Source organism: Pseudophryne corroboree, chromosome 3, assembly GCF_028390025.1.
Source record: "Pseudophryne corroboree isolate aPseCor3 chromosome 3, aPseCor3.hap2, whole genome shotgun sequence".
Lineage (NCBI taxonomy): Eukaryota > Metazoa > Chordata > Amphibia > Anura > Myobatrachidae > Pseudophryne > Pseudophryne corroboree.
In genome coordinates this window covers 411664681-411690671 of record NC_086446.1, presented here as the reverse complement: position 1 = coordinate 411690671, position 25991 = coordinate 411664681, and the positions used below count along the sequence as shown (strand labels likewise).

The following is a 25991-nucleotide window of genomic DNA, read 5'->3' as shown; positions in this document are numbered from 1 at the left end:
ACTCCCGGAATGAACACTGCTGACAGTGCTAGCACGTGATTCTCCGCCCATCGAAGAATCCTTGTGGCTTCTGCCATTGCCATCCTGCTTCTTGTGCTGCCCTGGCGGTTTACATGGGTGACCGCCGTGATGTTGTCTGACTGAATCAGTACAGATTGGTTTTGAAGCAGGGGCTCTGCTTGACTCAGGGAGTTGTAGATGGCCCTTAGTTCCAATATATTTATGTGTAGAGAAGTCTCCAGACTTGACCACTGTCCTTGGAAGTTTCTTCCCTGAGTGACTGCCCCCCATCCTCAGAGGCTTGCATCCGTGGTCACCAGGATCTAGTCCTGTATGCCGAACCTGCGTCCCTCGAGAAGATGAGCACTCTGCAGCCACCACAGCAGAGACACCCTGGCCCTTGGGGACAGGGTGATCAACCGATGCATCTGAAGATGCGATCCGGACCATTTGTCCAACAGATCCCACTGAAAGATCCTTGCATGGAACCTGCCGAAGGGAATTGCTTCGTAAGAAGCCACCATCTTTCCCAGGACTCGCGTGCAGTGATGCACCGACACCTGTTTTGGTTTCAGGAGGTCCCTGACCAGAGATGACCATTCCTGGGCCTTCTCCTCCGGGAGAAACACCTTCTTCTGTTCTGTGTCCAGAATCATTCCCAGGAAAAGCAGACACGTCGTAGGAATCAGCTGCGACTTTGGGATATTCAGAATCCAGCCATGCTGTTGCAACACTTCCTGAGAGAGTGCTACGCTGACCAACAACTGCTCTTTGGACCTCGCCTTTATGAGGAGATCGTCCAAGTATGGGATAATTATAACTCCCTTTCTTCGAAGGAGTATCATCATTTCGGCCATTACCTTGGTAAATATTCTCGGAGCCGTGGAGAGACCAAACGGCAACGTCTGGAATTGGTAATGACAGTTCTGTACCACAAACCTGAGGTACTCCTGGTGAGGTGGGAAAATGGGGACATGCAAGTAAGCATCCTTGATGTCCAGCGACACCATAAAATCCCCCTCTTCCAGGCTTGCAATAACCGCCCTGAGCGATTCCATTTTGAACTTGAACTTCTTTATATAAGTGTTCAAGGATTTTAAATTCAGGATGGGTCTCACCGAACCGGTACCACAAACATTGTGGAATAGTAACCCCTGCCCTGTTGAAGGAGGGGGACCTTGATTATCACCTGCTGGAGGTACAGCTTGTGAATTGCCGCCAGTACTACCTCCCTTTCGCTGGGAGCAGCTGGCAAGGCTGATTTGAGGTAACGGCGAGGGGGAGCCGCCTCGAACTCCAGCTTGTATCCCTGAGATACAATTTGTACAGCCCAGAGATCCACTTGTGAGCGAACCCACTGATTGCTGAAGTTTCGGAGACGCGCCCCCACCGCACCTGTGGAGCTTCAACGTCATGCGGTGGACTTAGTGGAAGCAGGGGAGGATTTTTGTTCCTGGGAACTGGCTGCCTGGTGCAGCTTCTTTCCTCTACCCTTGCCTCTGGCCAGAAAGGATGCTCCTCTGACTCGCTTGCCTTTCTGAGGCCGAAAGGACTGCATTTGATAATACGGTGCTTTCTTAGGCTGTGAGGGAACCTGAGGTAAAAAAGTCGACTTCCCAGCAGTTGCTGTGGATACGAGGTCCGAGAGACCGTCCCCAAATAATTCCTCACCCTTATAAGGCAAAACCTCCATGTGTTTTTTAGAATCAGCATCACCTGTCCACTGCAGAGTCCATAATACTCTCCTGGCAGAAATAGACATTGCATTAATTCTAGATGCCAGCAGGCAAATGTCCCTCTGTGCATCCCGCATATATAAGACGACGTCTTTTATATGTTCGATGGTTAGCAAAATAGTATCCCTGTCGAGGGAATCAATGTTGTCTGACAGGGTATCAGTCCATGCTGCTGCAGCACTACACATCCAGGCTGAGGCAATAGCAGGTCTCAGTAGAGTACCAGAGTGTGTATACACATACTTCAGGATAGCTTCCTGCTTTCGATCCGCAGGATCCTTTAGGGCGGCCGTATCCTGAGACGGCAGTGCCACCCTTTTAGATAAGCGTATTAGCGCCTTGTCCACCCTAGGGGATGTTTCCCAACGTAACCTATCCGTTGGCGGGAAAGGGTACGCCATCAGTAACCTCCTAGAAATCACTAGTTTCTTATCAGGGGAACTCCACGCTTCTTCACACAAATCATTTAATTCATCAGATGGGGGAAAAGTCACTGGCTGCTTTTTCTCCCCAAACATAATACCCCTTTTGGTGGTTACCGGGTTAATATCAGAAATGTGCAATACATCTTTCATTGCAGTAATCATGCATCGGATGGCTTTTGTAGACTGTACATTTGTCTCATCCTCATCTACACTGGAGTCAGACTCCGTGTTGACATCTGTGTCTACCATCAGAGCTAGCGGGCGTTTATGAGCCCCTGATGGCTTCTGAGTCGCCTGGGCAGGCGCGGGCTGAGACCCCGGCTGTCCCAAGGCTGCTGCGTCATCAAACCTTTTATGTAAGGAGTTGACACTGTCGGTTAAGACCTTCCACATATCCATCCAATCAGGTGTCGGCCCCGTCGGGGGCGACACCACATGTATCTGCCCCTGCTCTGCCTCCACGTAACCCTCCTCATCAAACATGTCGACACAGCCGTACCGACACACCGCACACACACAGGGAATGCTCAGACTGAGGACAGGACCCCACAAAGTCCTTTGGGGAGACAGAGAGAGAGTATGCCAGCACACACCACAGCGCTATATAACACAGGGATTTACACTGCTAATAAGTGATTTTCCCAATAGCTGCTTGTTTGTATCGATTTGCGCCTAAATTTATGTGCCCCCCCTCTCTTTTTAACCCGTCTTGTACCTGGATACTGCAGGGGAGAGCCTGGGGAGCGTGCTTCCAGCGGAGCTGTGAAGGGAAAATGGCGCTGGTGTGCTGAGGAAGAAGGCCCAGCCCCCTCAGCGGCGGGCTTCTGTCCCGCGTTTTCTTTAACTTAATGGCGGATGTTTTTACACATATACAGTTAACTGACTGTATTATGTGTATATTTAGCCAAAAGGTAATATAATTGCTGCCCAGGGCCCCCCCCCCCAGCGCCCTGCACCCTACAGTGACCGGAGTGTGTGGTGTGCTGTGGGAGCAATGGCGCACAGCTGCAGTGCTGTGCGCTACCTTAATGAAGACCGGAGTCTTCTGCCGCCGATTTCATCTTCTTCTTCTGTCTTCTGGCTCTGCAAGGGGGACGGCGGCGTGGCTCCGGGAACAGACGATCGAGGTCAGGCCCTGTGTTCGAACCCTCTGGAGCTAATGGTGTCCAGTAGCCTAAGAAGCACAAGCTAGCTGCACGCAGGTAGGTTTGCTTCTCTCCCCTCAGTCCCACGTAGCAGTGAGTCTGTTGCTAGCAGATCTCACTGAAAATAAAAAACCTAACAAATACTTTCTTTCTAGCAAGCTCAGGAGAGCCCACTAGGAGCACCCAGCTCTGGCCGGGCACAGATTCTAACTGAGGTCTGGAGGAGGGGCATAGAGGGAGGAGCCAGTGCACACCAGATAGTACCTAATCTTTATTTTAGAGTGCCCAGTCTCCTGCGGAGCCCGTCTATTCCCCATGGTCCTTACGGAGTTCCCAGCATCCACTAGGACGTCAGAGAAATATAGCTATATATATATATTTTATATAGCTATAGACAATGCACAGTAGATACTGGATGTATATCTCAGAATACCTGCACTAAATATTCAGGTAGAAGTACATTTGTTCATAACTAACACTGTCTAAAATTACATGTAGAATACGGAAGTGACTGTAAATGCAGAGCGCTGATGAGGCAGGCGGATTTACAGAGGAGACATAGTCCTACAGTCCCGGAGATCAGCCGCAGCTACTTGTGTAAAGATGGCGCCCAAATCTCTGTCAGGGAGTGAGAGAGAGTGAGAAGCAGCTCCAGGGCGGGAACACCAGCAGTAGATGACGCCCAGAGCTAGGGGAGGGGCTACAGGTCAAGTGCCTTATCCCCTCTATGCTGGTCCTCACCACCAAGTACTGTGGAGCCTTGTTAAAAAAGATTTTTGTGAAATCCAACCTGTGCTCCCTGCCCTGGTGGATATAGTGGGGTCCCTGTATGGCCACAGTGTCCACGTCGGTCTGTCTCCTAAGACCACGACCGGAATGCGATTTCAGCAGGTCCCACCTGGGGGACCCTCTTACCTCCTCCCAAAGAAGCAGCCACATGATCCTGGAGAGCGCAAGCGGCGTGTGCCTGGAAACCGGAGCGCCTCCGCCGTAAGTACCCAGGAACTCGGCCAGCGGGAGTATGCGGCACTGCTGGGGAGGTGTTGGAGCCGCAGCACAGTATGCCACTGGGACATAAAAGTGCTGCAGCCCTTGAAGAACCTTCTTAACAAAAACTCTTTTCAGGGCTGCCTAGCACAACCCCCACCTGTTAATCACCAACTTACAAACTGAGCTCCAGTGTCCGGAGGCGGGGTTATAGAGGAGGCCATGCAATGCATCCTGGGAACAGTCAAAGCTTTAGCCTGTTGGTGCCCCTGGATGAAGATCCAACTCTACACCCCAATGTATTCCCTGTGGAACAGAGTGTACCCCGTTGCAGAAAAAGCCAATATAAGAACAAGGATTAACTCCAGAATGAGCATACGGGAGGAAATGCAGTAGCCCCAGATGGACTATGAGAAATGGGTTTAATGGCAAGTACCAAAAATCCTCTTTACCCCTTCATCCAATCTATGAGACACTGCTACCATGGTGATGAACCAAAGCTGCTCCAAGGAGAGGGCACACTTCGATCTGACTGAAGGAGAAAACAAAAACACACACCCCAGAAAAAAAAAAAAAGCTTTGCTTCCATTACTAGCATATTTGGAGGCGGAAAGTGTGTGGATAGAGGACTAATAGCTGCTCAGCAAAGGCTCTGTGTCGCACCACACAGGAAAGGCCAGCAGATATGGGCAAATGAGTGGACCTTTGAGCCGGAACTCCTGGACTCCCAACTCGAATTACATCAGTCCTTCAAAAGATGGTGCTACTGGGCCACTGAAATTCTCTAAACAGTCTGCTCTCTCATCAGAACAGACAAAGCATCTCGCAGCTCTCCCAGCATCACCAGAACCTCCATACTTCCTGTACAGAGGTAAAATGGTCTGGTCCGACTGACTGACTTCTAAGCTCTGCCGCTGTTCTCTTGCTTTCTTATTGAAAATAGCTGGACAATGTAGCCCCGATTTCTAGAGAACCCCTGTATAGCAGGTCCATCCTTGCTGGATAGAGGGGGATCCAGCATGAAGGCAGCCTTAGTGGTACTGGTTCTTAACCACACCACACCTTTAAGTGCCCACATTCTGCACCCTCACCAAAACTCCAGTGCAGGCATGTCCCCCAGATTGGAAGAAGGAGAAAGCATCATGCAGTCATCAGATTACAATTAGATTTTGTATGTAGTAGTTCTGAAAGGTGGCAGAGATCTTTTAGGTCTCCTTGTGAATATTCAATTTTTATTACCCCTTGGTTGTGATGAATTTAGATTTTTGCAGTGTTGAAATGAAATGAGCGCCTCTATTTTTCCTTTTCTCTCCTTGTGAATATACCAAATAGCATTAAACTAATATTGATACTAGCTGTAATGCACATGTCCAAATAGAGAAAACTTACAGAGTGGAAAACAGTGGGCCTTCCTCCATCTGATCTGTCCTCATATTCAGAACACTGGGGATTAGGACACTCAGTACTGAGGGACTACAAAAGAAGGAAAGAAATGGGAGTTAGAATAAAAGGAGCCATGTATCCGCCAGCCTGCCATTTTACAGCTGATGTTGGGACAGTATGACTGATATGAGGCACAATCTAATGGCCATGAGGAGAAACAGTGGTCTGCCTGCTGACATGAAATTACAGTGAAATCGAGAACATTACACATGTGAAATGTCTTGTTACCTTACTTATTGAACCACCCTGATAAAGTCAAAAGAGTTTTGTTAGTCTTTTGATGAATTTGTGAAGAACTGGGAAGGGAGGAAACTGGTACACAAACAGTAATCCGCGTAGAAGAATAAAAAGAACATAAGCAGACAATCTTACAGAACCTGCAGGACATTAAACCAAGCAAGGAGGACCAACAGGCCACAGGGAATATGGTTGGCATAAGGACCATGTAAGCACCAAGGTATGGCTGGTGCATGGAAAGATAAGCAGTGATAGCTCTGTTTGACACCAGGGGACCTACATCAGGTCAAATTTATGAGGTTTGTAGTGGAGATAGTAATAATGTCCATGCTGGTGATATACCAGATATTTTTTTAAGAGCAGGAATTGTAGGGAGGTGTACAATTTACATGATTAAATATTTAGCCACAGCATTAATATGGGAGAACAATTTATTGAAAGGTAGATTCAAATATGGGATGGGATGTAATGAAGTCCAAGTTCAGCAGACGTGTTTTTTTTTTTTTTTTTTAAGGGAGCAATAATGTACAAGGCATGGCTTAGCCGTGTACATGATTGTGCCTTTAAAAAAAAAAAAAAAAAAAAAAACACACAACAATGTCAACCGGCATCCAGCATGTCCCGTCCCCCGAACTCAGAGTTCATTACATCCCGGCCTTGGAATGGGCTGAGAAAGTAGGAAGGATTAGGGGTCCAGGGATATCGGGTGGTCAGGGAGAATTATTAAAAGGCCCTCATTCCAAAATGGGACAATACAAAGGCATGTCCACCAAATGTGGAGATGCATAAATCTATAGCAACAGCTCCGAGTAGAAGTAGGGAACATTTTGTAGAGTTAATCCAGTGTATATTACCACCAATAATTACAGTAGATTGTTTAATCCCTTTACATAGAACAAAATGCTCTCTGTATTTGTCTGGTCCTTTTGTTACTTGCCAATACTGTAACGATTTCTGTATGTTATACAGGTAAAGCATGGAACTTTGAGTTTGAATCAATATTTTGCCGTGCACACTACCGATAAGGGGGAGCTACTGGATACTTCACCTGATGTAAAAGCCATGATTGGGATCGGGTGGGTATTCCGTCCATTTCAGCAATGCCCTCTCAAACTGTATGCTAATCTTGGTGATTGAGTTAGGTGGCAGCTGAATTAACATCTCTAGCAAATGCGGGCGCTGGCGATCTTTAGCTGGAACATAATGGATATAACCTAGAAATACAAGAGGAAGGCAATCTGAGAACAAAAAGTTAATAGTACCACATGGTAATGCCCAAAATCTAGAATTCCCAGGAGGTATATATGCAAGTCTCATGGGAGAGTAGCCACTTACTGCTTTTCTACAGTAGCTGCAGTTTCTCTGTAGGCCATTTGAATTCATAAATAAGACTGTAAATAGCCAACACCACCTGTAAATCACGAGGAGTCTACTCCATTAGGCTGGCTAACACGAATGTATCTGTTAAATAAAACTGTAGCAGTAAAGCTGGTATTGTAGAATTTTACTCCAGACAGCCTCCTGGGTACTCACTGGGTTTGTTTTCTTTGCCCTTGGTGATGATGGTTAGAGTGTGGACATACAGGCGGAGGTACCAGGGTACAGTCTCCAGAAGCATGACAGGGAAGGCCCTGTATGGATGGTTGTTATAAATCATGGTGTTAATAACTCCAGTCTGAAGACCATAGCCACTAACATAGCGTTCAGCATGGAAAACAGGAGACCGTGGCTGACCTAGCAGAGACAGACTTAGTCAGTGCATGAAATACTGCAAGATATTACATGTAAAAAAAAAAAATAATAAGATTTTACTTACCGGTAAATCTATTTCTCGTAGTCTGTAGTGGATGCTGGGGACTCCGTAAGGACCATGGGAAATAGACTGGCTCCGCAGGAGACAGGGCACTCTAAGAAAGAATTAGGACTACTGGTGTGCACTGGCTCCTCCCTATATGTCCCTCCTCCAGACCTCAGTTAAGGAAACTGTGCCCGGAAGAGCTGACAGTACAAGGAAAGGATTTTGGAATCCAGGGTAAGACTCATACCAGCCACACCAATCACACCGTATAACTCGTGATAAACTTACCCAGTTAACAGTATGAACAACAACAGAGCATCAGATAAACCTGATGCAACCATAACATAACCCTTATTTAAGCAATAACTATATACAAGTATTGCAGAAGAAGTCCACACTTGGGACGGGCTCCCAGCATCCACTACGGACTACGAGAAATAGATTTACCGGTAAGTAAAATCTTATTTTCTCTAACGTCCTAGTGGATGCTGGGGACTCCGTAAGGACCATGGGGATTATACCAAAGCTCCCAAACGGGCGGGAGAGTGCGGATGACTCTGCAGCACCGAATGAGCAAACACTCTGCAAAATACTACAAGTTTGATACCCTGGCTAACGTGTTTGAACCCGACCAAGTAGCTGCTCGGCAAAGCTGTAATGCCGAGACCCCTCGGGCAGCCGCCCAAGAAGAGCCCACCTTCCTTGTGGAATGGGCTTTTACAGATTTTGGATGCGGCAATCCAGCCGCAGAATGAGCTTGCTGAATCGTGTTACAGATCCAGCGAGCAATAGTTTGCTTTGAAGCAGGAGCACCCAGCTTGTTGGATGCATACAGGATAAACAGCGAGTCAGTTTTCCTGACTCCAGCCGTTCTGGCTACATAAATCTTCAAAGCCCTGACTACATCTAGCAACTTGGAATCCTCCAAGTCACGAGTAGCCGCAGGCACCACAATAGGTTGGTTCAAATGAAAAGATGACACCACCTTCGGCAGAAATTGCGGACGAGTCCGTAATTCTGCCCTGTCCATATGGAAAACCAGATAGGGGCTTTTACATGACAAAGCCGCGAATTCTGACACACGCCTAGCCGAAGCAAAGGCCAATAGCATGACCACCTTCCATGTGAGATGCTTTAACTCCACGGTCTTAAGTGGCTCAAACCAGTGAGATTTCAGGAAACTCAACACCACGTTAAGATCCCAAGGTGCCACTGGTGGCACAAAAGGGGGCTGAATATGCAGCACTCCCTTTACAAACGTCTGAACCTCATGTAGAGAAGCCAGTTCCTTTTGAAAGAAAATGGATAGGGCCGAAATCTGGACCTTTATGGACCCTAATTTTAAGCCCATAGTCACTCCCGACTGTAGGAAGTGAAGGAAACGGCCCAGCTGGAATTCCTCTGTAGGGGCCTTCCTGGCCTCACACCAAGCAACATATTTTCGCCATATACGGTGATAATGTTTTGCCGTCACGTCCTTCCTAGCCTTTATCAGCGTAGGAATAACTTCATCTGGAATGCCTTTTTCCGCTAGGATCCGGCGTTCAACCGCCATGCCGTCAAACGCAGCCGCGGTAAGTCTTGGAACAGACAGGGCCCCTGTTGTAACAGATCCTGTCTGAGAGGCAGAGGCCATGGGTCCTTTGTGAGCATTTCTTGCAGTTCCGGGTACCAAGTCCTTCTTGGCCAATCCGGAACAATGAGTATTGTTCTCACTCCTCTTTTTCTTACGATTCTCAGCACCTTGGGTATGAGAGGAAGAGGAGGAAACACATAGACCGACTGGAACACCCACGGTGTTACTAGTGCGTCCACAGCTATCGCCTGAGGGTCTCTTGACCTGGCGCAATACCTTTGTAGCTTTTTGTTGAGGCGGGATGCCATCATGTCCACCTGTGGCAGTTCCCATCGATTTGTAATCTGTGTGAAGACTTCTTGATGAAGTCCCCACTCTCCCGGGTGGAGGTCGTGCCTGCTGAGGAAGTCTGCTTCCCAGTTGTCCACTCCCGGAATGAACACTGCTGACAGTGCTTGCACGTGATTCACCGCCCAACGAAGAATTCTGGTGGCTTCTGCCATCGCCACCCTGCTTCTTGTGCCGCCCTGGCGGTTTACATGAGCCACTGCGGTGATGTTGTCTGACTGAATCAGCACCGGTTGGTTGCGAAGCAGAGGCTCCGCTTGACTCAGGGCGTTGTATATGGCCCTTAGTTCCAGGATATTGATGTGCAGACAAGCCTCCTGACTTGACCACAGCCCCTGGAAGTTTCTTCCCTGAGTGACTGCCCTGCCCCCCCCCCCCCCCCTCGGAGGCTTGCATCTGTGGTCACCAGGATCTAGTCCTGTATGCCGAACCTGCGGCCCTCGAGAAGGTGAACACTCTGCAGCCACCACAGAAGAGACACCCTGGCCCTGGGGGATAGGGTGATCAGCCGATGCATCTGACGATGCGATCCGGATCACTTGTCCAACAGATCCCACTGAAAGTTCCTCGCATGGAACCTGCCGAAGGGAATGGCTTCGTATGACGCCACCATCTTTCCCAGGACTCGCGTGCATTGATGCACCGACACCTGCTTTGGTTTTAAGAGGTCTCTGACCAGAGTCATGAGCTCCTGGGCCTTCTCCTCCGGGAGAAACACATTCTTCTGGTCTGTGTCCAGAATCATGCCCAGGAAGGGCAGTCTCGTCGTAGGAATCAGCTGCGACTTTGGAATATTCAGAATCCAGCCGTGCTGTTGTAACACCTTCCGAGAGTGTGCTACGCTGATCAGCAACTGCTCTCTGGACCTCGCCTTTATGAGGAGATCGTCCAAGTATGGGATAATTGTGACTCCTTGCTTTCGGAGGAGCACCATCATTTCCGCCATTACCTTGGTAAATATTCTCGGTGCCGGGTGCCGTGGACAGACCAAACGGCAACGTCTGGAATTGGTAATGACAGTCCTGTACCACAAATCTGAGGTACTCCTGATGAGGTGGATAAATGGGGACATGCAGGTAAGCATCCTTTATGTCCAGAGACACCATAACATCCCCCCTCTTCCAGGCTCGCAATAACCGCTCTGAGCGATTCCATCTTGAACTTGAACCTTTTCAGGTAAATGTTCAGGGATTTTAAATTCAATATGGGTCTGACCGAACCGTCCGGTTTCGGAACCACAAACATTGTGGAATAGTAACCCCTTCCCTGTTGAGGGAGGGGAACCTGTACCACCACCTGCTGGAGATATAATTTGTGAATTGCCGCTAACACTACTTCCCTTTCTATGGGGGAAGCTGGCAGGGACGATTTGAGGTAACGGTGAGGGGGCATCACTTCGAATTCCAGCTTGTATCCCTGAGACACAATCTGTATAGCCCAGGGATCCACCTGTGAGCGAACCCACTGGTGGCTGAAATTTCGGAGACGCGCCCCCACCGCTCCTGGCTCCACCTGTGGAGCCCCAGCGTCATGCGGTGGATTTAGTGGAAGCCGGGGAGGACTTCTGTTCCTGGGAACTAGCTGTATTGTGCCCTGCCTCTGTCAAGAAAGGACGCACCTCGGGCTTTCTTGCCTCTTTGCGATCGAAAGGACTGCATTTGGTAATACGGTGCTTTCTTAGGTTGTGAGGGAATATATGGCAAAAAATTTGACTTCCCAGCCGTAGCTGTGGAAACTTGGTCCGAGAGACCGTCCCCAAACAATTCCTCACCCTTATAAGGTAAAACCTCCATGTGCTTTTTTGAGTCGGCATCACCTGTCCATTGCAGAGTCCACAGGACCCTTCTGGCAGAAATTGACATTGCATTTATTCTAGAGCCCAGTAGGCAAATGTCTCTCTGGGCATCCCTCATATATAGGACAGCGTCTTTTATATGCCCCAGGGTCAGTAATATAGTATCCTTGTCCAAGGTATCAAGTTCCTCAGACAGAGTATCTGTCCATGCTGCTACAGCACTACACATCCAGGCCGACGCAATTGCCGGCCTCAGTAGGGTACCTGAATGTGTATAAACGGACTTCAGGATACCTTCCTGCTTCCTATCCGCAGGATCTTTTAGGGAGGCCGTATCCTGTGACGGCAGGGCCACCTTCTTAGATAAGCGTGTCAAAGCTTTGTCTACCCTAGGGGAGGATTCCCAGCGTAACCTGTCCGTTGGCGGGAAAGGATACGCCATAAGAAACAGTTTGGAAATCTGCACTTTCCTATCAGGAGAATCCCAAGCTTTTTCACATAACTCATTTAACTCATGTGAAGGGGGAAAAGTCACTTCTTGCCTTTTTTCCCCAAACATATAAACCCTCTTGTCAGGGACAGTTTAAATGTGCAATACATCCTTCATTGCTATAATCATGTAGCGGATGGCTTTAGCCATTTTAGGCTGCAACTTTGCATCATCGCCATTGACACTGGAGTCAGAATCCGTGTCGATATCTGTGTCAACAATTTTGGATAGTGGGCGCTTCCGAGACCCTGAGGGCCTCTGCGCTGTAGGATCAGGCATGGGTTGAGACCCTGACTGTCCCAAGGCTTCAGCTTTATCCAACCTTTTATGCAAGGAGTTTACGCAGTTTACCTTTTATGCAAGGTCATTTAACACCTTCCACATATCCATCCAATAAGGTGTCGGCGCCGTCGGCGGAGACACCACATTCATCTGTACCTGCTCTGCTACCACATAGTCTTCCTCGTCAAACATGTCGACACAATCGTACAGACACACCACACACACACAGGGATGCTCTATTTGAGGACAGAACCCCCACAAGGCCTATTGGAGAGACAGAGAGAGAGTATGCCAGCACACACCCCAGCGCTATATAACCCAGGAATTACACAGTAACTTAGCGTTTACCCAGTAGCTGCTGTATTAGTGATTTTGTGCTAAATTTATGTGCCCCCCCTCTCTTTTTACCCTCTTTCTACCGTGATTCTGCAGGGGAGAGCCTGGGGAGCTTCCTCTCAGCGGAGCTGTGGAGAGAAAATGGCGCTGGTGAGTGCTGAGGAAGAAGCCCCGCCCCCTCAGCGGCGGGCTTCTGTCCCGCGATTTTGTGTAAAATAATGGCGGGGGCTCATGCATATATACAGTGCCCAGCTGTATATATGCTCTTTTATGCCAGGAGGTACTCAATTGCTGCCCAGGGCAGGGCGGCGCGGCGCCCCCCTCCCCCCCCCCCCCCATTCCCTGCACCCTACAGTGACCGGAGTGTGCGGGTTTAATGTGGGAGCAATGGCGCACAGCTGCAGTGCTGTGCGCTACCTCATATGAAGACAGGAGTCTTCTGCCGCCAATTTTGAAGTCTTCTTGCTTCTCTCGCCGGCTTCTGTCTTCTGGCTCTGCGAGGGGGACGGCGGCGCGGCTCCGGGATCGGACGACCAAGGGTGAGTTCCTGTGTTCGATCCCTCTGGAGCTAATGGTGTCCAGTAGCCTAAGAAGCACGACCTAGCCGCAGTTAGTAGGTTTCATTCTCTCCCCTCAGTCCCACGTAGCAGAGAGTCTGTTGCCAGCAGATCTCTCTGAAAAATAAGAATTTACTTACCGATAATTCTATTTCTCGTAGTCCGTAGTGGATGCTGGGGACTCCGTAAGGACCATGGGGAATAGCGGCTCCGCAGGAGTCTGGGCACATCTAAAAGAAAGCTTTAGGACTATCTGGTGTGCACTGGCTCCTCCCCCTATGACCCTCCTCCAAGCCTCAGTTAGGATACTGTGCCCGGACGAGCGTACACAATAAGGAAGGATTTTGAATCCCTGGTAAGACTCATACCAGCCACACCAATCACACTGTACAACTTGTGATCTGAACCCAGTTAACAGCATGATAACAGAGGAGCCTCTAGAAAAGATGGCTCACTACAGCAATAACCCGAATTTTTTGGTAACAATAACTATGTACCAGTATTGCAGACAATCCGTACTTGGAATGGGCGTCCAGCATCCACTACGGACTACGTGAAATAGAATTATCGGTAAGTAAATTCTTATTTTCTCTGACGTCCTAAGTGGATGCTGGGGACTCCGTAAGGACCATGGGGATTATACCAAAGCTCCCAAACGGGCGGGAGAGTGCGGATGACTCTGCAGCACCAAATGAGAGAACTCCAGGTCCTCCTCAGCCAGGGTATCAAATTTGTAGAATTTTGCAAACGTGTTTGCCCCTGACCAAGTAGCAGCTCGGCAAAGTTGTAAAGCCGAGACCCCTCGGGCAGCCGCCCAAGATGAGCCCACCTTCCTTGTGGAATGGGCATTTACAGATTTTTGGCTGTGGCAGGCCTGCCACAGAATGTGCAAGCTGAATTGTAGTACAAATCCAACGAGCAATAGTCTGCTTAGAAGCAGGAGCACCCAGCTTGTTGGGTGCATACAGGATAAACAGCGAGTCAGTTTTCCTGACTCCAGCCGTCCTGGAAACATATTTTCAGGGCCCTGACAACGTCTAGCAACTTGAAGTCCTCCAAGTCCCTAGTAGCCGCAGGCACCACAATAGGTTGGTTCAGGTGAAACGCTGACACCACCTTAGGGAGAAACTGGGGACGAGTCCGCAGTTCTGCCCTGTCCGAATGGAAAATCAGATATGGGCTTTTGTGAGACAAAGCCGCCAATTCTGACACTCGCCTGGCCGAGGCCAGGGCCAACAGCATGGTCACTTTCCATGTGAGATATTTTAAATCCACAGATTTGAACGGTTCAAACCAATGTGATTTGAGGAATCCCAGAACTACGTTGAGATCCCACGGTACAACTGGAGGCACAAAAGGGGGTTGTATATGCAGTACTCCCTTGACGAATGTCTGGACTTCAGGAACTGAAGCCAATTCTTTCTGGAAGAAAATCGACAGGGCCGAAATTTGAACCTTAATGGACCCCAATTTGAGGCCCATAAACACTCCTGTTTGCAGGAAATGCAGGAATCGACCGAGTTGAAATTCCTCCGTGGGGGCCTTCCTGGCCTCACACCACGCAACATATTTTCGCCAAATGCGGTGATAATGTTGTGCGGTCACCTCCTTCCTGGCTTTGACCAGGGTAGGTATGACCTCTTCCGGAATGCCTTTTTTCCTTAGGATCCGGCGTTCAACCGCCATGCTGTCAAACGCAGCCGCGGTAAGTCTCGGAACAGACAGGGTCCTTGCTGAAGCAAGTCCCTTCTTAGCGGCAGAGGCCCTGGGTCCTCTGTGAGCATCTCTTGAAGTTCCGGGTACCAAGTCCTCCTTGGCCAATCCGGAGCCACGAGTATAGTTCTTACTCCTCTCCGTCTTATAATTCTCAGTACCTTGGGTATGAGAGGAAGAGGAGGGAACACATACACTGACTGGTACACCCACGGTGTTACCAGAGCGTCCACAGCTATTGCCTGAGGGTCCCTTGACCTGGCGCAATACCTGTCCAGTTTTTTGTTGAGGCGGGACGCCATCATGTCCACCTTTGGTTTTTCCCAATGGTTCACAATCATGTGGAAGACTTCCGTGTGAAGTCCCCACTCTCTCGGGTGGAGGTCGTGCTGAGGAAATCTGCTTCCCAGTTGTCCACTCCCGGAATGAATACTGCTGACAGTGCTATCACATGATTTTCCGCCCAGCGAAGAATCCTTGCAGCTTCTGCCATTGCCCTCCTGCTTCTTGTGCCACCCTGTCTGTTTACGTGGGTGACTGCCGTGATGTTGTCCGACTGGATCAACACCGGCTGACCTTGAAGCAGAGGTCTTGTTAAGCTTAGAGCATTGTAAATGACCCTTAGCTTCAGGATATTTATGTGAAGTGATGTCTCCAGGCTTGACCATAAGCCCTGGATATTCCTTCCCTATGTGACTGCTTCCCAGCCTCGCAGGCTGGCATCCGTGGTCACCAGGATACAGTCCTGAATGCCGAATCTGCGGCCCTCTAGAAGATGAGCACTCTGCAACCACCACAGGATGGATACCCTTGTCCTTGGTGACAGGGTTATCCGCTGATGCATCCGAAGATGCGACCCGGACCATTTGTCCAGTAGGTCCCACTGGAAAGTTCTTGCGTGGAATCTACCGAATGGGACTGCTTCGTAGGAAGCCACCATTTTTACCCAGAACCCTTGTGCATTGATGCACTGAGACTTGGCTCGATTTTAGGAGGTTCCTGACTAGCTCGGATAACTCCCTGGCTTTCTCTTCCGGGAGAAACACCTTTTTTCTGGACTGTGTCCAGGATCATCCCTAGGAACAGAAGACAAGTCGTCGGAACCAGCTGCGATTTTGGAATATTGAGAATCCAATCGTGCTGCCGCAACACTACCTGAGATAGTGCTACACCGACCTCCAACTGTTCCCTGGATCTTATCCTTATCAGGGAATCGTCCAAGTAAGGGATAACTAAAATTCCCTTCCTTCGAAAGAATATCATTATTTCGGCCATTACCTTGGTAAAGACCCGGGGTGCCGTGGACCATCCCTACGGCAGCGTCTGAACTGATAGTGACAGTTCTGTACTATAACCTGAGGTACCCTTGGTGAGAAGGGTAAATTTTGACATGAAGGTAAGCATCCTTGATGTCCCGAGACATCATGTAGTCACCTTCTTCCAGGTTCGCAATCACTGCTCTGAGTGACTCAATCTTGAATTTGAACCTCTGTATGTAAGTGTTCAAAGATTTTAGATTTAGAATCGGTCTCACCGAGCCGTCTGGCTTCGGTACCACAATAGTGTGGAATAATACCCCGTTCCCTGTTGCAGGAGGGGTACCTTGATTATCACCTGCTGGGAATACAGCTTGTGAATGGCTTCCAAAACTGCCTCCCTGTCAGAGGGAGACGTCGGTAAAGCCGACTTTAGGAAACGGCGAGGGGGAGACGTCTCGAATTCCAATTTGTACCCATGAGATATTACCTGAAGGATCCAGGGGTCTACTTGCGAGTGAGCCCACTGCGCACTGAAATTCACTGAGAACGGGCCCCCACCGTGCCTGAGCTTGTAAAGCCCTAGCGTCCTACTGAGGGCTTGGCAGAGGCGGGAAAGGGTTTCTGTTCCTGGGAACTGGCTGATCTCTGCAGCCTTTTTCCTCTCCCTCTGTCACGAGCAGAAAAGAGGAACCTTTTGTCCGCTTGCCAACAAAGGACTGCGCCTGATAATACGGCGTCTTATTTTGAGAGGCGACCTGGGGTACAAACGTGGATTTCCCAGCTGTTACCGTGGCCACCAGGTCTGAAAGACCGACCCCAAAAGTCCCCTTTCAAAGGCAATACTTCCAAATGCCGTTTGGAATCCGCATCACCTGACCACTTTACTGATAGAATTGGACAACGCACTTATACTTGATGCCAGTCGGCAAATATTCCGCTGTGCATCATGCATATATAGAAAAGCATCTTTTAAATGCTCTATAGGCAATAATATACTGTCCTTATCTAGGATATCAATATTTCCAGTCAGGGAATCCGACCACGCCAACCCAGCACTGCACATCCAGGCTGAGGCGATTGCTGGTCGCAGTATAACACCAGTATGTGTGTAAATACATTTTAGGATACCCTCCTGCTTTCTATCAGCAGGATCCTTAAGGGCGGCCATCTCAGGAGAGGGTAGAGCCCTTGTTCTTACAAGCGTGTGAGCGCCTTATCCCCCCTAGGGGGTGTTTCCCAACCTCTGGCGGGAAAGGGTATACCGCCAATAACTTTTTAGAAATTATCAATTGTTATCGGGGGGAAACCCACGCATCATCACACACCTCATTTTATTTCTCAGATTCAGGAAAACTACAGGTAGTTTTTCCCTCACCGAACATAATACCCCTTTTTGGTGGTACTTGTATTATCAGAAATGTGTAAAACATTTTCCATTGCCTCAATCATGTAACGTGTGGCCCTACTGGAAATCACGGTTGTCTCTTCACCGTCGACACAGGAGTCAGTATCCTTTTCGGCGTCTGTATCTGCCATCTGAGGTAACAGGCGCTTTTGAGCCCCTGACGGCCTATGAGACGTCTGGACAGGCACAAGCTGAGTAGCCGGCTGTCTCATGTCAACCACTGTTTTTTATACAGAGCTGACACTGTCACGTAATTTTTAACAGTACATCCACTCAGGTGTCGCCCCCTAGGGGGTGACATCACCGTTACAGACACTCTGCTCCGTCTCCACATCATTTTTCTCCTCATACATGTCGACACAAACGTACCGACACACAGCACACACACAGGGAATGCTCTGATAGAGGACAGGACCCCACTAGCCCTTTGGGGAGACAGAGGGAGAGTTTGCCAGCACACACCAGAGCGCTATATATATATATATATATATATATATATACATACACACACACACACACACACACACAGGGATAACCTTATATAAGTGTTTTTCCCCTTATAGCTGCTGTATGTTTTAATACTGCGCCCCTCTCTTTTTTTAACCCTTTCTGTAGTGTAGTGACTGCAGGGAAGAGCCAGGGAGCTTCCCTCCAACTGAGCTGTGAGGGAAAATGGCGCCAGTGTGCTGAGATAAGGCCGCCGAAAAGGGGGCGGAGCCTATCTCCCATTTTTCTGTACATTCTGGCAGGGGTTAAATGCATCCATATAGCCCAGGAGCTATATGTGATGTATTTTTTTGCCATGTAAGGTATTTTTTTATTGCGTCTCAGGGCGCCCCCCCCCAGCGCCCTGCACCCTCAGTGACCGGAGTGTGAAGTGTGCTGAGAGCAATGGTGCACAGCTGCGGTGCTGTGCGCTACCTTATTGAAGACAGGAACGTCTTCTGCCGCCGATTTTTCCGGACCTCTTCGCTCTTCTGGCTCTGTAAGGGGGCCGGCGGCGCGGCTCCGGGACCCATCCAGGCTGGGCCTGTGATCGTCCCTCTGGAGCTAATGTCCAGTAGCCAAGAAGCCCAATCCACTCTGCACGCAGGTGAGTTCGCTTCTTCTCCCCTTAGTCCCTCGATGCAGTGAGCCTGATGCCAGCAGGTCTCACTGAAAATAATAAACCTAAACTAAAACTTTCACTAAGAAGCTCAGGAGAGCCCCTAGTGTGCACCCTTCTCGTTCGGGCACAGAGATCTAACTGAGGCTTGGAGGAGGGTCATAGGGGGAGGAGCCAGTGCACACCAGATAGTCCTAAAGCTTTCTTTTAGATGTGCCCAGACTCCTGCGGAGCCGCTATTCCCCATAGTCCTTACGGAGTCCCCAGCATCCACTTAGGACGTCAGAGAAATAAAAAATCCTAACAAAATACTTTCTTATTAGCAAGCTCAGGAGAGCTCACTTAAGTGCACCCAGCTCTGTCCGGGCACAGATTCTAACTGAGGTCTGGAGGAGGGACATAGAGGGAGGAGCCAGTGCACACCAGTAGTCCTAATTCTTTCTTAGAGTGCCCTGTCTCCTGAAGAGCCCGTCTATTCCCCATGGTCCTTACAGAGTCCCCAGCATCCACTAGGACGTTAGAGAAAAATCAATATTTTTTTTTTTTTTTCTTAAAACCTAAATTTACTTCAGTTGAAATTTGTTCAATGGTGTATAAAATGGGATTGCTTCTAGTAAACTTCTATAGTGTTATGGAGGGACTTTAAGGGCATACATTTGTAATCACAATGCACATATGGCTATTAATGTAGCTAGACACCTGTGCTCTACCCTCTGCTCAGTTACCTATCTCCATCTAATAGCAACAGAGTATGGTGAGGGGGAAAAGATTGGGGGAGGATGGGTGTTTTTAATAAATATTATCATTATTAATAATACACAATAGAAAGCACTTAACTAAATGAAATAGATAAAACCGTGCTTCATTGGCCTGACCATTACAGGTTTGAAAAACTGTACATTATGAATATTGTAAGATATGGATTTCCTCATAACTCCATTGAACAATACAGAGGTGTCCTCATACATCTTTCTGCAGTCATGCCAAACAGCCCCTATTGGCACAGCAGGTCCAGAGAGACTCTGATAGTGATGGGCGTATTTTTGCCGAAAAATGGGTCTCAGTGGCAATGTGATGAGACTAGGATGTGCCAGGATACTGTGCCGATTCATTTGATATGCAACACTTGCGTATCTGTGACTGAATCTCTTCTGTTGTGCTTCATAGACTCATTCATACATACAAATGTAGCCATGCTCATCATTGCCGTGATGCTTGCGAAGAGCTATACGCATAGTGGCAAGTTGCAGGGTATGCCGTGCTGAGTCTACTCACAGCCAGCGTTCGCTCCATAGAAGTCTGTGGCAGCATATGAGAGTCAGATGCAGGCACACTAGTTGCGCCATGATGCGTACGCTATACTTGTAGATATACAAATGTCACATATCAAATTAATCAGCATAGTGTCCAGGTGCATATTAATCTCATTGCGTTGCGACCAAGATGCATTTTCCACAAAAAAAAATCTGCCAGACGCTAGCAGTTGCACAGGACCTATACGCTTACAGACACCAGGTATCTCCCGCTGCGTGGTGTATTGAGGCTAGATGTAGGAGGACACATCTGTGTGTTAAAGATCTTTTAGGTATCTACAGTTTTATATACATGCTCACCTGAGTCAGATGAACCACCTTTCCACTTCAGTGCCACATTTAGGTTTCTAGAAGTATTGAAGAGCTCTGGTTCTAGAAGGTCATACAGTGTATACACTCTCTGATCGCCATGGACGGGTACTTCAGTGTCCAAAGCTGAGGAAGGTGTAATTTCAAACAAGTCGACCTCCTGTTGTGTGGAAAGAGAAAGTCATGTAGTGTGCCCCACAAACCAAACTACAATAGCCACCCACCGCCCATAGAGAACAGAACATTACAGTAGTTTCTATACTAGAGTCTAGTAGGTATACAGTATATCCCACTGATATATCGGAAAGTCTGCATGCAGTTTCTTTGATGGTACAGCGATGACAATTGCGGCCAAGCGCACCGTTCATCACTGAAGCATCCACACCGAAAGAAATGAACAACATCGTTCATATCTTTCAAATCTACCGACCAGTGTGTAGGGCCCTTTAGTGGTGTCAGGACAAAACGCGTTAGGGAGTTTTCCTGGTTACTGGCTGATGACCTTGCATGATACAGTCACTGTGGAGCAGTACTGTTAGCAGATAAACTAGATAAGCTATTATATTGTTTAAGTAAATACATTTCTTTGTGGTTATGTACTACAACATGATCTCCTACTGTTCTATTACCCCGAGAGTTTATCCCTGTGGAATGGAAGGAGGAGGGATAGAGGGATACAGGAGTCATCTATTATCAAGTGGTTCAGATAAATAAGCTTAAAATTATTTTATTTTTGGTACGAGTACCAATCACATTATTTATGGGGAACTATTAGTTGTTGCGAGATTGCTGCACTAGGAAGAATTTTTTTTTTTTTTTTTTTTTAACTAGATCTACTATCAAACTTAGTGTGACTATCAGCGAGGTGCTGCTGATTTAGGCCACCGTTGTGTAGGAGAGCAAATTATATATATATATATATATATATATATATATACACACACACACACACACACATATATACATACACTAAAAAAAAATGTATGAGACTAATGCTAGCCATACATCAGACCAACTTTTCTCCAACTCTCCAAACCTCCAACTGTCCAACTAAAACAGTGCTCCACACATCTAACCAACTTTTCAGCAGACCAGCCAATTTCTCTCCAACTTGTGATGTCACAGAAATAAGTGGACAGTGCCTGCCTACTTCTGCATGTTTTGAATAGTTCCGCCTCCTCTGGCTCACCTAACCCACGATGTCTGCTGGCGGCCCAGGTAGATGGCGGGCGCCCGCTGAGATTTTATTACCAGCGGGCGCCCGGCTCCCTCTTCACAGGAGCAGCCGGAGGCAGGAGCTCACTCCTGAGCTCCAGCTTCCAGCTTTTGGAGTGTGTGGCGTGTGCTATGGCGTCTCTCCCATAGTTCCGGAGAGCGGGCGGCAAGGAAGGATACCAGCGGTCGGACGCAGGAGTGGGGCTTCAGGCGAGTATATGGTTTGTTTTTTGTGTAAGCAGAAAAAACTAAAGGGGGCATATCTACAGCTGCAAAACTAAAACTAAAGGGGGCATATCTCAATATTATCCCCAACTAAAATTATGCAGCACAGTAGAGCAACCTTATTCACATTATGCCATGCAGAAGAGCCCTTTATTCATGCTACGTTACACAGTAGAGCGCCTTATTCAAGTTATGTCACACAGGAGAGCTCCACCTGGAGGACCAGCTGTGCGGTACAGATAACCCCAGAGGACTCTGCTCCTGCACCAAGCACCCGATGCGGATGACCCAGAGCAACTTCTGACGGCGCCGAGGATTAGGTGGACCCACTGCTATAGGTCAATTTTGCATGTTCCATCCCCCGCTGCTGCTACCGCTACAAGGGATACTGGGCTGACGGGAGCCCCGGCACGGATGGACTGGCAGTGGTGTAGTAATGCTAACCATCAATACATTTCTTCCAAGCCATACATCCACTTCAGCCTCTCATGCTATCTATTCCCTTCTTTAGGATTCTTTTTGTCCTTTCATTCTATGTATTCCTTCCTCTCACTCCCTCTGTGTCTCAGGTGCCACATGAGGGGGGGAAGAATACTGATGAGGACTCCTATTTAGAACAGTGCTGAGACCACCTGCCCCTCCACACCTGCCGAAGGCCACTTGTTCCCCACCATTCAAAACTGCCCTCCACTCGATGGGCTGGATCCAGCTCATGGTTGCCAGGAATGTCAAAGCACACAGGGGAATGGCGGTGGGTACGGAGCCGGTAACTGTCCTGTATGTGACATATAGCTGCCCGCTGCACCCTCACTCACCTCTGCCTCCTCAGTGACAGCCCGCAGCTCTCGATCCCCGCAACAGCCGGGCTCTGGCCGTCCTGTGTGCTAGCTCCGCTCCCTGTCGGGGATGGGGGGTATATATGCAGCATTAGCTCCGGTCCACATTAGCTGCCGCCAATTCAGGGTTGTCAGGGACAGCCAGGCAGTGACAGACTGCCGCACCACTGCTGGAAATACAGGGGCAGACAAGCAGCAGTCAGACTGCCGCAGCTGCCCCTGAACCTCATCCCGGCTCCCGCTCCACCGCTGCCGGGAATCCTGGGCTGACAGGGCAGCCCAGCCGGCAGTGATCGGGAACAAGCAGGTGGGCACTGCTAGCCAGTGTCCACCTACTTATCGTTCAGTTGGGGGGAAAGTTCTCCCTACACCAGAACGATTAGTTGGGAAAATCAAACACTGTCCAACTATCGTTCCAACCAGCCAACTAGTTGGAACGATATTGGCGACAACCTCACCCTGTGGTGAATCTGCAGATGCGAGCCCGACCACTGCGCGAGCACATCCAGTTGAAATGGACGCGAGTGAAATCTTCCGAACTGAAGCGCTTCGAAAGCCGCCACCATTGTTCCTAAGAGGCGAATGCACAAATGTACAGAGACTGTGCGTGGCTTGAGCACTAATTGTACCAGATGGCGAATAATCTGTACTTTCTGTTGTGGTAGGTAAATTCTTTGATTGACCGTATCGAAAATCATACCTAGGAATTGAAGGCGTTGAGACGGAATTAGATGTGATTTCTTGAAGTTGACAATCCAACCGTGGTGAGCCAGTACATTGTACGTTAGTAGCGCATGTTGGAGCAGTATCTGTTGAGACGGGGCTTTGATGAGCAGATCGTCCAAATACGGAACTATTGTCACTCCCAGGGATCTGAGATGAGCTATCATCACAGACATCACTTTGGTGAATACCCGAGGCGCTGACGATAGGCCAAACGGTAGAGCCTGAAACTGGTAATGGTTTTGGCGTATTGCAAACCGCAAGAACCGCTGATGAGGCTGCCAAATCGGAATGTGTAAGTACGCATCCTTGAGATCTAGCGCAATCATGAACTCCTTTGGCTCTAAACTTGCAATCACTGAGCGCAGAGATTCCATCTTGAATCTGTAGTAAGTTACGTACAGATTGAAACCCTTTAAGTTCAATATTGGTCTGACTGAGCCATCCGGCTTTGGTACCACAAACAGACTGGAATAATAACCCTGACCCTGTTGGTGTACAGGGACCGGAATCAAAACTGCTGAATCCAGTAGGGACTGAATGGCAATTTGCAGAACCGCCCTCTTGTCGTCCGATAGAGGCAATCCTGTCTTGAAAAACCGCAGTGGCGGAAGACTGTCGAACTCTATTTTGTAACCTTGTAACACTAAATTGCGGATCCACCCATCCGCGGATGTCTGGAACCACGCCAAATGGAACGTCTGAAGGCGTGCTCCCACAATTGGAGAATCGAGATGGGCTGGTAGCCAGTCATGCCACTGGCTTGTCGGTAGCCTTAGCATCCTGACGACTTGTGTTGGTTTGTTGGAAACCACGTCCACGTCTACCAGGCGTGGCTGTTCCTCTGCCACGTCCGCGAAAGGACTGCGGTCTAAAGGATTTGAACGAAGGTCCAGAGTACCTACTTCTTGGTACCGGTGGAGGCAAAGGTAAGCAAACAGACTTTCCACCCGTAGCCTCAGAAATCCATGTTTCCAATTCAGGACCAAACAACTTCTTGCCATCGTAAGGTAACGCCTCTATACCTCGTTTGACCTCTGCCTCCGCTTGCCAAGAACGCAGCCAGAGTGCTCGTCGTGCTGTAACTAGCGACAATGAAATACGAGAAGTGAGCTGACAGACGTCAGTAGAAGCTGTACAGAGATACTCCGCAGCCTCACACATTAGATCAGCAAGAAGTATAAGGTGTTCGTCAAGTAAGGCAAACTTAAGTTCTGTTATCCATACTATGAGCGCCTTAGTGACCCAGATACCAACCAAGCCAGGTCTCAGCAGCACTCCTGCTGCTACATACATGGACTTTAGCATAGTTTCTATTTTGCGATCTGAAGGGTCTTTAAGCGTAGTAGCCGCTGGTACTGGTATGGTTAATTTCTTTGTATGCTTCGACACTGACGAATCAACTATTGGTGGATTCTCCCATGTACATGTCACCGAGTCTGGAAACGGGTAACTAGACTTAAACCTGCGAGGTATAGAAAACAGTTTATCTGGAGTCTGTCGAGTTTCTACTAACATCTTATTAAGAGACTCCGACACAGGAAAACTTATTGGAGTTCTCGGTCGTTTAATAAATACGACCTGATCATTTGTCAGAGGCTCCTCAGTTTCTGTAAACTTCAGAGACTGACGCACCGCTCTGATGAGATTATCAATACCTGAGCTGTTAAAATCCTCACTTTCTCTGACGTCCTAGTGGATGCTGGGAACTCCGTAAGGACCATGGGGAATAGACGGGCTCCGCAGGAGACTGGGCACTCTAAAAGAAAGATTAGGTACTATCTGGTGTGCACTGGCTCCTCCCTCTATGCCCCTCCTCCAGACCCCAGTTAGAATCTGTGCCCGGCCAGAGCTGGATGCACCTAGTGGGCTCTCCTGAGCTTGCTAGAAAGAAAGTATTTGTTAGGTTTTTTTATTTTCAGTGAGATCTGCTGGCAACAGACTCACCGCTACGTGGGACTGAGGGGAGAGAAGCAAACCTACCTGCGTGCAGCTAGCTTGTGCTTCTTAGGCTACTGGACACCATTAGCTCAAGAGGGTTCGAACACAGGGCCTGACCTCGATCGTCCGTTCCCGGAGCCGCACCGCCGTCCCCCTTGCAGAGCCAGAAGGAGATAAAATCGGCGACAGAAGACTCCGGTCTTCATTAAGGTAGCGCACAGCACTGCAGCTGTGCGCCATTGCTCCCACTGCACACCACACACTCCGGTCACTGTAGGGTGCAGGGCGCTGGGGGGGGGGCGCCCTGGGCAGAAATAAGAATACCTTTTGGCAATAAATACACATAATACAGTCTGTGACTGTATATGTGTAAAACCCCCGCCATTTTTAGTCAGAAACAGGACAGAAGCCCGCCGCTGAGGGGGCCGGGCCTTCTTCCTCAGCACACCAGCACCATTTTCTCTTCACAGCTCCGCTGGAAGGAAGCTCCCCAGGCTCTCCCCGGCAGTATCCTGGTACACAAAGGGTGAAAAGAGAGGGGGGGCACATAAATTTAGGCGCAAAAATTGTATATACAGCAGCTACTGGGTAAACACTGAGTTGTAGTGTAATCCCTGGGTTATATAGCGCTGGGGTGTGTGCTGGCATACTCTCTCTTTGTCTCTCCAAAGGGCCTTGTGGGTGAACTGTCCTCAAATAGAGCATCCCCTGTGTGTGTGGTGTGTCAGTACGCGTGTGTCGACATGTCTGAGGTAAAAGGCTCCTCTAAGGAGGTGATAGAGCGGATATGTG

General features: G+C 48.8%; 1 protein-coding gene across 1 annotated transcript in view; it reads right to left on the bottom strand.

Annotated features, from left to right (window-relative positions):
• PIGT (phosphatidylinositol glycan anchor biosynthesis class T) overlaps positions 1–25991 on the bottom strand; it is a 70213-nt gene that overhangs the window by 8990 nt on the left and 35232 nt on the right. Inside the window, exons 8-11 of the mRNA XM_063960202.1 lie at positions 20251–20419; positions 7507–7707; positions 7022–7187; positions 5683–5766 (exon numbers count right to left, since the gene is read on the bottom strand). Coding sequence (XP_063816272.1) covers positions 5683–5766; positions 7022–7187; positions 7507–7707; positions 20251–20419 — 620 coding nt within the window. The remainder of the gene's footprint in view (positions 1–5682; positions 5767–7021; positions 7188–7506; positions 7708–20250; positions 20420–25991) is intronic.